This window comes from Lathyrus oleraceus, unplaced genomic scaffold, assembly GCF_024323335.1.
Source record: "Lathyrus oleraceus cultivar Zhongwan6 unplaced genomic scaffold, CAAS_Psat_ZW6_1.0 chrUn0475, whole genome shotgun sequence".
NCBI lineage: Eukaryota > Viridiplantae > Streptophyta > Magnoliopsida > Fabales > Fabaceae > Lathyrus > Lathyrus oleraceus.
In genome coordinates, this window is record NW_026112866.1 from 37,335 (window position 1) to 50,397 (window position 13,063).

Consider the following 13,063-nt stretch of genomic DNA (forward strand, 5'->3'; position numbering starts at 1 on the left):
ATGTTCGTGTTCGACTGTGATTTTCAACAAATCTACCTCTCGTGGAAAGACATATGGCTTTATTTAAACTGCACCAAAAACAAAAGGCATCAATTTTTGCATTATTCACCCCTAATATAGACCGTGTCTTATGATTAACAAGTTTACATTTCTATTAAAGAAGTTGGTATGGTACACTTTATAACTCATGCCAACAAAGAAACGGAGTATCCAAAACCCTACCAAAATATAAAAAATGGCAACATAAAAACAACACTAATTTATAACAAATAAATAAATAAAACCACTAAGAGATGAGGGAGATATATTAGTACCGGGATAAACATTAAGATTTACTTGAGAAATAGTAATTCCTATGTGATTATATATAGAACATTGAGAAATTTTCTCCATTAAATGGTCGTAGATTTCTAAGAAGATACAATTCTTCAGATATAAATTATATTCTTCGTACTCGTGAAAAAGCTCGAAATACCAAATGAATATCTCGTTAATTAAGAAAATATACAACTGGTAGTTCATCTGATAAAAGAAGAATCATTTATCTATAAACTACAATATGTGATATCATAGAGATACTACAATGTAAATTGGTTTTGACAACAACAACAAAGCTTTTAGAGATCAGACTGGTACATTCTCTTTGAAAAAAAATCAACTAGTAAAGAGAATTCTTCTCAAGAGAAATTATAAACCTCATCGTGTTGGCTTCGACACAATAAACACACTTATAACAAGCAAAAATATTTCTTTGTCAATCGGGCATGAACACACCAATTAGAAATACACAGCTCATACAAATCAATCTCGCTCCTAGGTGCTGGTGGACCAAAATAATTTCATTAAGAATTTAACCCTTAATAACCACTTGCTTTAGGGCTTTGGACAGACATGAGGGTTAAGGATATGATCATGACCTCAAACAAAACTAGCCTAGATTTCAAATATGGACCCTGCAACTCGTTACACGGGTCAAACATGCCATTTAGACTGGGATAACTATTTCTAAAGCATATCACCCTTAAGAACCTCATGCTTAGGGGATGTGGATATGAATGAAGAGAAAATAATCTCGGGTCACTCATGGACTATGTTAAATAAAAATCTATATCGATCAATCTATCATTATATTTTTTCGAAGTATAAAATATGAACAAGTTCAACTTATAAATCGACACACTATGGACAACTATTTTAAATACCTTTTAATCTAAATCTTAATTTCACTAAACCTTCGACATGTCCACAGTTAAATGACGTCTCTCTATTTTGAACAAGAACAATAAGTTATATATGCCACATATTATAACAGATCTCTGAAAGTAAAATCATATTTTCAAGTACGGGTCGAGTATGAAACCATCATAATATAATTTTTTTACTATATATTAACCATTGCAAAATATAATTTAAAATATATAATAATAAAATATTTTTGTTCGTATAACTAAAATATATAATTGAATGGTATAAGTTATCAATGGCAGATTCATAATTTTTTAATAATCGGGGCAGTAAAATAGTTTCTAATATGAACATTTATAAAGAATTAATAAGCATATAACAAATAGTAAGGTATTTAATTTTTAATATAAGACACAATTTGCTTCACTTTGCATGTTTAACGTTAAGAGATTGATAAAAATAATTTTAAAAAAAAGTTTATTACTTTAAATTTCAATATATCTTTTTTATTTATATAATAAAATATTTTTAATAAAAATAATAATTTGATATAAGGAGACAACTACTGTTTTTTTGTGTGAAAGTAAAATCAAAATTATAAGTCATTTAAAGAGTTATTTTTTATGTGGAGGATTAGATTCGATATTGTCATATACATATCAAATAGATTATGTTAGCAAACTTTTTTTTGTCTATATAAAATACATGATATAATTAGATCTTCTCGTGTTTTATACCGTTCATTCATCTTATATTTGTATTTATCTTATCCTAAACCATCAACTAACCCTGAATAATTTGTAATCAATATTTTGGAATTATATCTCTTTTACTATATATAAATTATTATAATAGCAAATTTAAATATGCTAATTTAGATATATGCGACAAGCATAATTTTGTTATTCCGTAGTTTTATGTACACTTTGGTTGAAGATTTTTTTGTTTCATTCATTATTTCCATTACTTAAATTAAAAATTAATAATTGTATTTGGATAAACAAAGTTAAATATTTGAAGATTTTTAGAACATATAGGTTGTATTTGACGAGTTCTTACTCACTCCTTGGGTGTCTTTTTTTTCTTGTGACCAACACATATAACATACTTTTTATGAAGAGAAATCTAATTTAGAATATTGATTAGATAGTTCAACACTATTTTTGGGGAACAACCAAACTACATTTTCCTATATAATTCATTTTCTCAATTATAATATTTCAATAAAAAGACGGAAGAATCATACATGTTCAAAATGGGTTTGTTATCTTGTTATAGCATTCTCTTAATGAGTATGATTATGTTGCACTCGTGTTTTGCCATAGAGGTTACTTATGATTCAAAAGCTCTAATTATCAATGGAGAAAGACGTCTTATTTTTTCAGGTGCAATCCATTATCCAAGAAGCACTGTGGAGATGTGGCCCGACCTTATTCAAAAGGCCAAAGATGGTGGCCTTGATGCCATTGAAACTTATATATTTTGGGATCGTCACGAACCTGTTCAACGTGAATATAATTTCTCAGGAAATTTGGATTTTGTCAAATTTTTCAAGCTTATCCAAGAAGCTGGACTATATGCCATTATGAGGATTGGTCCTTATGCATGTGCGGAATGGAACTACGGAGGATTCCCATTGTGGCTTCACAATATTCCTGGGATCGAGCTAAGAACAAATAATGAGGTTTACAAGAAAGAAATGCAGATTTTCACCACAAAGATCGTGAATGTGGCAAAAGAAGCAAATCTGTTTGCATCACAAGGAGGTCCCATTGTTCTAGCTCAAATTGAGAATGAATATGGAGATATCATGTGGAATTACAAAGATGCCGGGAAGGAATACGTTAAATGGTGTGCTCAAATGGCTCTAGCACAAAATATTGGGGTTCCATGGATCATGTGTCAGCAAGGTGATGCTCCCCAACCTATCATCAATACTTGCAATGGATACTACTGTCATAATTTTAAACCTAATAACCCAAAAAGTCCTAAAATGTTCACTGAAAATTGGATTGGTTGGTTCCAAAAATGGGGTGAAAGGGTTCCCCATAGAAGTGCTGAAGATTCAGCTTTCTCAGTTGCACGCTTTTTCCAAAATGGAGGTGTATTAAACAATTACTACATGTACCATGGAGGAACCAACTTTGGCCGCACATCAGGTGGACCATATATAACAACATCTTATGACTATGATGCACCGATTGATGAGTATGGGAATTTGAATCAACCAAAATGGGGACATCTTAAGCAACTTCATGCAGCAATTAAATTGGGTGAAAATGTTCTTACAAATTATATATCAGTAAATGACAAGGATCTTGGCAATGGAATCACACTTACAACATACGCCAATTCCACAGGCGCAAGATTTTGTTTCCTGAGCAATAATGACACTAACAAAGATGCAAATATTGACTTACAAAATGATGGTAAATACTTTGTTCCTGCCTGGTCCGTCACCATTCTTGATGGATGCAACAAAGAAATTTTCAATACGGCAAAAGTTAATAGTCAGACCTCAATAATGGTGAAAAAGAGTGGTGATAATAGTTCTAATGAACTCACTTGGGAATGGAAAATGGAGCCAAAGAAAGACACCATGAATGGAAAGGGAAATATTAAAGCACATCAGCTCTTGGAGCAGAAGGAACTAACCTTGGATGCTAGTGACTATTTATGGTACATGACTAGTGTTGATATCAATGACACTTCAATTTGGAGCAATGCAACTCTCAGTGTGAACACTATGGGGCATACACTTCATGGTTATGTTAATAGGAGGTATATAGGATACCAATTTAGCCAATGGGGAAATAAATTCACTTATGAAAAGAAAGTTTCTTTGAAGAATGGAACAAACATTATAACTTTGCTTAGTGCCACTGTCGGGCTTGCAAACTATGGTGCATGGTTTGACGAGATAAAAACAGGCATATCAGGTGGCCCTGTTCAATTGATTGGAAAAAATAATGTTACTATGGATTTGTCAACCAACCTTTGGTCTTATAAGGTTGGTTTGAATGGTGAGAGGAAACGTTTATATGATTCGCAACAACATCTCAGTGTATCATGGAACACTAATTCACCTCATATTCCTATTGGAAAACCTATGACTTGGTATAAGGCAGAGTTTAAAGCCCCTTTTGGAACAAACCCTATCGTGGTGGACTTCCAAGGCCTAGGTAAAGGACATGCTTGGGTGAATGGACATAGCATTGGTCGTTATTGGGCTTCTTGGGTTACAGCTACAAATGGATGCAGTGACACGTGCGATTATCGGGGAAAATATGTAAAGGAAAAGTGCAACACTAATTGTGGAAGTCCATCGCAAAGGTGGTATCATGTACCAAGATCATTCTTGAATGATGACATGAACATATTGGTTTTATTTGAGGAAATAGGTGGTAATCCTCAGAGTGTTCAGTTCCAAACTGTGACAACAGGAATTATTTGTGCTAATGTATATGAAGGCGCACAACTCGAACTATCATGCCAAAGTGGACAAGTAATTTCACAAATCCAATTTGCTAGCTTTGGGAATCCACAAGGCCAGTGTGGTTCTTTTAAGAAAGGGCCTTGGGAAGCTACAAATACCCAATCTGTTGTGGAAGCTGCATGCATAGGAAAAAGTAATTGTGGATTTATAGTTACAAAAGAAATGTTTAGTGTTCCACTTGGAGTAACAAATAGTACAGCTAAATTAGCGGTGCAGGTGACATGTTAAGCCAGAATTTTCTACAAGTTAATTTAAAAATTAAATGTCCAATTATCAAATTTTAAATAATATATTAAAAATTTCACATATCGTAAGTTAAAATCATTTTTCTTTAGTTTAAACGTTAATGTAAGTTGTGGTAACAATAAAAGTTATTTGAGCAACCACCCAATCTCTTTCAACATTTCTACCATGAAAAATTGTATCATTCTTACAGAGCAAAATGACCCGTATATTTGCAAACAAGATGTTATACCTCATGAACAACATTATAGTTTGTTTAGTTTTTCATTGAAAATTAGTAAAATTATAGTGAAACAACTCAAAAACACATATAATCCGGGACGGAGTCAGAAATTTTAAACTGTGAGGACAATATATTATTATATGAATTTATTTCCATTTATTTTTAAAACATAAATATATATTATATTTTTTTTAATGAAATTTATATCTAAAAAAATATTTAATATATTATAAATCTTTTATTTTTGTAACTTCCTAAATTTTATTATAAAAAATAATATTTTTTTTGTATGCATTTTTTATAAGATCATAATATTAATATAAAATCCTATAAATCAATTTTTTTAAAGGTTTAGGGAAAAAATATTTTGAAGTTATACAAAAAAAAAAATCGAATATATTTAGTATGCCATATTTTGATTTAATTATTTACAGTGAAAATAAAAAAACTCACATTAATTTCAAAGAATATCCTAAACAAACATTCATATATTTTATAATTTTTAATAATATATTCATAATAATAATATTATTTCAATTAATTTAAAATCTACTAAAATATATATATATATATATATATATATATATATATATATATATATATATATATATATATATATATATATATATATATATATATATGTTTTTTGAGAAACATAGTGGGGGCACATGCCCCCATACCAATGGATGTGCCTCCGTCCCTACATATAATTGCTTCAAAAAATTCATATTTAAAGCTTGTTATTACTTTCTAATAAAAAACTTGCACCACACATTTTATTTTTCTTTTAAACAATAAATCATAGTTTTATGTGTCTTTTATTTCTTTCTCTTTTTTTAGGTATAAGTGTGTTTTGTAAGTCTTACATGTTTATCTTTATCCTGATATTTTCTTAGATCAAATTTTATATATTTATTAGGATAATTATTTTAATGAAATATTTTATCACAAGTGTCAAAGATATGAAAGCATATTAGCGCATGTGAAATTTATCATTAGAATTCAATGTATACATTAACTTATGCGATAAATATATATATATATATATATATATATATATATATATATATATATATATATATATATATATATATATATATATATATATATATTAAATTAAGCGCCATAAATTAATGTCTAATTCCGTTCATGTGATAATAGTAATTGATTGACATTTAAAATTCATTAAAATAATAATTATGATACATTATTTAGATTTAGATTTCAAATTGTTAAAGGCAATGATGTTTTAGCTTTGAACCAATATTGATTCAACACAAACTTCTATTTTTAATATATTACTTACAAGTTTTTATTATTTTTTGATTTCCATGACTCTTAATATAAATCTTTAGTAGCTTCCCCTAAATTTTAAGCCAATGTATTATCAATATGACTTGTAAATGGATATTTTTATAAGTTACGAAAAATTATATTATTAAAGTTAAAATCGTTTTACTTATTTAAAAATTTAATTTTCTGGAAGGATATGCTTTTATGGCATTCCTAATATAAAGTGGAATTGTATTCAAAACTTAAAGTTATTTGATTTTAATAACAAAAAAGTGTATTTTGTCGAACTTAATGTAAGGAATACAAATAAATGTGATGAATTAAAATGATAAAATATAACTAAACTACTAGGTGAAGAGTTAAAAGGATAACCAGTTATATATAAAAGTACGAAATATGTCAAATAATTTCACAAAACAAACAATAAAGTTGATATAATTTTGTATTTATGTTATTTATGTATTCATCTTACCACTTACATTGCATGAGTTTTATATCTTTTATTAAAAAACAACTGAATGGAATGAATGTGATAAAATCCTCTTGGTAGAGGAACTATGTCTTGTGATACTCTCCCCTAAATCGGTTTGACAACATGCATCTATCCACCAAAATATCATGAGTGATAGTTGAACCATGTTAAAATTCCTTAGTAATATAAATAAGTCTTATGATGCTATCCCCTAAGTAGGATTTACAACAATCATCTACGCGCATATGTATCATTAAAAGAAGTAGGGCCACGTTAAAATCCTTCTAGTTAAAGGACTAAGTATTGTAAACTCTCCCCTAAATCAAATAGAATCTCTATGTGTTGGCATATATTTAAAATGAATTGGACCATATTAAACTCATTTGAAGAAAGAGGCTAACTCTTGTGATACTATCATTTAACAATGTTCGTGTTCGACTGTGATTTTCAACAAATCTACCTCTCGTGGAAAGACATATGGCTTTATTTAAACTGCACCAAAAACAAAAGGCATCAATTTTTGCATTATTCACCCCTAATATAGACCGTGTCTTATGATTAACAAGTTTACATTTCTATTAAAGAAGTTGGTATGGTACACTTTATAACTCATGCCAACAAAGAAACGGAGTATCCAAAACCCTACCAAAATATAAAAAATGGCAACATAAAAACAACACTAATTTATAACAAATAAATAAATAAAACCACTAAGAGATGAGGGAGATATATTAGTACCGGGATAAACATTAAGATTTACTTGAGAAATAGTAATTCCTATGTGATTATATATAGAACATTGAGAAATTTTCTCCATTAAATGGTCGTAGATTTCTAAGAAGATACAATTCTTCAGATATAAATTATATTCTTCGTACTCGTGAAAAAGCTCGAAATACCAAATGAATATCTCGTTAATTAAGAAAATATACAACTGGTAGTTCATCTGATAAAAGAAGAATCATTTATCTATAAACTACAATATGTGATATCATAGAGATACTACAATGTAAATTGGTTTTGACAACAACAACAAAGCTTTTAGAGATCAGACTGGTACATTCTCTTTGAAAAAAAAATCAACTAGTAAAGAGAATTCTTCTCAAGAGAAATTATAAACCTCATCGTGTTGGCTTCGACACAATAAACACACTTATAACAAGCAAAAATATTTCTTTGTCAATCGGGCATGAACACACCAATTAGAAATACACAGCTCATACAAATCAATCTCGCTCCTAGGTGCTGGTGGACCAAAATAATTTCATTAAGAATTTAACCCTTAATAACCACTTGCTTTAGGGCTTTGGACAGACATGAGGGTTAAGGATATGATCATGACCTCAAACAAAACTAGCCTAGATTTCAAATATGGACCCTGCAACTCGTTACACGGGTCAAACATGCCATTTAGACTGGGATAACTATTTCTAAAGCATATCACCCTTAAGAACCTCATGCTTAGGGGATGTGGATATGAATGAAGAGAAAATAATCTCGGGTCACTCATGGACTATGTTAAATAAAAATCTATATCGATCAATCTATCATTATATTTTTTCGAAGTATAAAATATGAACAAGTTCAACTTATAAATCGACACACTATGGACAACTATTTTAAATACCTTTTAATCTAAATCTTAATTTCACTAAACCTTCGACATGTCCACAGTTAAATGACGTCTCTCTATTTTGAACAAGAACAATAAGTTATATATGCCACATATTATAACAGATCTCTGAAAGTAAAATCATATTTTCAAGTACGGGTCGAGTATGAAACCATCATAATATAATTTTTTTACTATATATTAACCATTGCAAAATATAATTTAAAATATATAATAATAAAATATTTTTGTTCGTATAACTAAAATATATAATTGAATGGTATAAGTTATCAATGGCAGATTCATAATTTTTTAATAATCGGGGCAGTAAAATAGTTTCTAATATGAACATTTATAAAGAATTAATAAGCATATAACAAATAGTAAGGTATTTAATTTTTAATATAAGACACAATTTGCTTCACTTTGCATGTTTAACGTTAAGAGATTGATAAAAATAATTTTAAAAAAAAGTTTATTACTTTAAATTTCAATATATCTTTTTTATTTATATAATAAAATATTTTTAATAAAAATAATAATTTGATATAAGGAGACAACTACTGTTTTTTTGTGTGAAAGTAAAATCAAAATTATAAGTCATTTAAAGAGTTATTTTTTATGTGGAGGATTAGATTCGATATTGTCATATACATATCAAATAGATTATGTTAGCAAACTTTTTTTTGTCTATATAAAATACATGATATAATTAGATCTTCTCGTGTTTTATACCGTTCATTCATCTTATATTTGTATTTATCTTATCCTAAACCATCAACTAACCCTGAATAATTTGTAATCAATATTTTGGAATTATATCTCTTTTACTATATATAAATTATTATAATAGCAAATTTAAATATGCTAATTTAGATATATGCGACAAGCATAATTTTGTTATTCCGTAGTTTTATGTACACTTTGGTTGAAGATTTTTTTGTTTCATTCATTATTTCCATTACTTAAATTAAAAATTAATAATTGTATTTGGATAAACAAAGTTAAATATTTGAAGATTTTTAGAACATATAGGTTGTATTTGACGAGTTCTTACTCACTCCTTGGGTGTCTTTTTTTTCTTGTGACCAACACATATAACATACTTTTTATGAAGAGAAATCTAATTTAGAATATTGATTAGATAGTTCAACACTATTTTTGGGGAACAACCAAACTACATTTTCCTATATAATTCATTTTCTCAATTATAATATTTCAATAAAAAGACGGAAGAATCATACATGTTCAAAATGGGTTTGTTATCTTGTTATAGCATTCTCTTAATGAGTATGATTATGTTGCACTCGTGTTTTGCCATAGAGGTTACTTATGATTCAAAAGCTCTAATTATCAATGGAGAAAGACGTCTTATTTTTTCAGGTGCAATCCATTATCCAAGAAGCACTGTGGAGATGTGGCCCGACCTTATTCAAAAGGCCAAAGATGGTGGCCTTGATGCCATTGAAACTTATATATTTTGGGATCGTCACGAACCTGTTCAACGTGAATATAATTTCTCAGGAAATTTGGATTTTGTCAAATTTTTCAAGCTTATCCAAGAAGCTGGACTATATGCCATTATGAGGATTGGTCCTTATGCATGTGCGGAATGGAACTACGGAGGATTCCCATTGTGGCTTCACAATATTCCTGGGATCGAGCTAAGAACAAATAATGAGGTTTACAAGAAAGAAATGCAGATTTTCACCACAAAGATCGTGAATGTGGCAAAAGAAGCAAATCTGTTTGCATCACAAGGAGGTCCCATTGTTCTAGCTCAAATTGAGAATGAATATGGAGATATCATGTGGAATTACAAAGATGCCGGGAAGGAATACGTTAAATGGTGTGCTCAAATGGCTCTAGCACAAAATATTGGGGTTCCATGGATCATGTGTCAGCAAGGTGATGCTCCCCAACCTATCATCAATACTTGCAATGGATACTACTGTCATAATTTTAAACCTAATAACCCAAAAAGTCCTAAAATGTTCACTGAAAATTGGATTGGTTGGTTCCAAAAATGGGGTGAAAGGGTTCCCCATAGAAGTGCTGAAGATTCAGCTTTCTCAGTTGCACGCTTTTTCCAAAATGGAGGTGTATTAAACAATTACTACATGTACCATGGAGGAACCAACTTTGGCCGCACATCAGGTGGACCATATATAACAACATCTTATGACTATGATGCACCGATTGATGAGTATGGGAATTTGAATCAACCAAAATGGGGACATCTTAAGCAACTTCATGCAGCAATTAAATTGGGTGAAAATGTTCTTACAAATTATATATCAGTAAATGACAAGGATCTTGGCAATGGAATCACACTTACAACATACGCCAATTCCACAGGCGCAAGATTTTGTTTCCTGAGCAATAATGACACTAACAAAGATGCAAATATTGACTTACAAAATGATGGTAAATACTTTGTTCCTGCCTGGTCCGTCACCATTCTTGATGGATGCAACAAAGAAATTTTCAATACGGCAAAAGTTAATAGTCAGACCTCAATAATGGTGAAAAAGAGTGGTGATAATAGTTCTAATGAACTCACTTGGGAATGGAAAATGGAGCCAAAGAAAGACACCATGAATGGAAAGGGAAATATTAAAGCACATCAGCTCTTGGAGCAGAAGGAACTAACCTTGGATGCTAGTGACTATTTATGGTACATGACTAGTGTTGATATCAATGACACTTCAATTTGGAGCAATGCAACTCTCAGTGTGAACACTATGGGGCATACACTTCATGGTTATGTTAATAGGAGGTATATAGGATACCAATTTAGCCAATGGGGAAATAAATTCACTTATGAAAAGAAAGTTTCTTTGAAGAATGGAACAAACATTATAACTTTGCTTAGTGCCACTGTCGGGCTTGCAAACTATGGTGCATGGTTTGACGAGATAAAAACAGGCATATCAGGTGGCCCTGTTCAATTGATTGGAAAAAATAATGTTACTATGGATTTGTCAACCAACCTTTGGTCTTATAAGGTTGGTTTGAATGGTGAGAGGAAACGTTTATATGATTCGCAACAACATCTCAGTGTATCATGGAACACTAATTCACCTCATATTCCTATTGGAAAACCTATGACTTGGTATAAGGCAGAGTTTAAAGCCCCTTTTGGAACAAACCCTATCGTGGTGGACTTCCAAGGCCTAGGTAAAGGACATGCTTGGGTGAATGGACATAGCATTGGTCGTTATTGGGCTTCTTGGGTTACAGCTACAAATGGATGCAGTGACACGTGCGATTATCGGGGAAAATATGTAAAGGAAAAGTGCAACACTAATTGTGGAAGTCCATCGCAAAGGTGGTATCATGTACCAAGATCATTCTTGAATGATGACATGAACATATTGGTTTTATTTGAGGAAATAGGTGGTAATCCTCAGAGTGTTCAGTTCCAAACTGTGACAACAGGAATTATTTGTGCTAATGTATATGAAGGCGCACAACTCGAACTATCATGCCAAAGTGGACAAGTAATTTCACAAATCCAATTTGCTAGCTTTGGGAATCCACAAGGCCAGTGTGGTTCTTTTAAGAAAGGGCCTTGGGAAGCTACAAATACCCAATCTGTTGTGGAAGCTGCATGCATAGGAAAAAGTAATTGTGGATTTATAGTTACAAAAGAAATGTTTAGTGTTCCACTTGGAGTAACAAATAGTACAGCTAAATTAGCGGTGCAGGTGACATGTTAAGCCAGAATTTTCTACAAGTTAATTTAAAAATTAAATGTCCAATTATCAAATTTTAAATAATATATTAAAAATTTCACATATCGTAAGTTAAAATCATTTTTCTTTAGTTTAAACGTTAATGTAAGTTGTGGTAACAATAAAAGTTATTTGAGCAACCACCCAATCTCTTTCAACATTTCTACCATGAAAAATTGTATCATTCTTACAGAGCAAAATGACCCGTATATTTGCAAACAAGATGTTATACCTCATGAACAACATTATAGTTTGTTTAGTTTTTCATTGAAAATTAGTAAAATTATAGTGAAACAACTCAAAAACACATATAATCCGGGACGGAGTCAGAAATTTTAAACTGTGAGGACAATATATTATTATATGAATTTATTTCCATTTATTTTTAAAACATAAATATATATTATATTTTTTTTAATGAAATTTATATCTAAAAAAATATTTAATATATTATAAATCTTTTATTTTTGTAACTTCCTAAATTTTATTATAAAAAATAATATTTTTTTTGTATGCATTTTTTATAAGATCATAATATTAATATAAAATCCTATAAATCAATTTTTTTAAAGGTTTAGGGAAAAAATATTTTGAAGTTATACAAAAAAAAAATCGAATATATTTAGTATGCCATATTTTGATTTAATTATTTACAGTGAAAATAAAAAAACTCACATTAATTTCAAAGAATATCCTAAACAAACATTCATATATTTTATAATTTTTAATAATATATTCATAATAATAATATTATTTCAATTAATTTAAAATCTACTAAAATATATATATATATATATATATA

At 29.8% G+C, this 13,063-nt stretch overlaps 2 protein-coding genes across 2 annotated transcripts; both read left to right on the forward strand.

The window, feature by feature from the left end:
- The first annotated feature begins 2,452 nt into the window (after window positions 1-2,452).
- On the forward strand, window positions 2,453-4,909 carry LOC127114263 (beta-galactosidase-like). Its single transcript, XM_051046569.1, has one exon. The coding sequence runs from the start codon at window positions 2,474-2,476 to the stop codon at window positions 4,907-4,909; it is 2,436 nt and encodes an 811-aa protein (XP_050902526.1). The 5' UTR covers window positions 2,453-2,473.
- A 4,881-nt stretch (window positions 4,910-9,790) lies between these two features.
- LOC127114265 (beta-galactosidase-like) lies at window positions 9,791-12,246 on the forward strand. Its single transcript, XM_051046571.1, has one exon. It carries the CDS (start codon window positions 9,811-9,813, stop codon window positions 12,244-12,246), a length of 2,436 nt encoding a protein of 811 aa, XP_050902528.1. The 5' UTR covers window positions 9,791-9,810.
- The last annotated feature ends 817 nt before the right edge of the window (window positions 12,247-13,063 follow it).

What these genes read in the sequence shown, in the direction of transcription:
- LOC127114265 (XM_051046571.1), top strand. Translation starts at nt 9,811, where the DNA reads ATGAGTATGATTATGTTGCACTCGTGTTTTGCCATAGAGGTTACTTAT.
- LOC127114263 (XM_051046569.1), top strand. Translation starts at nt 2,474, where the DNA reads ATGAGTATGATTATGTTGCACTCGTGTTTTGCCATAGAGGTTACTTAT.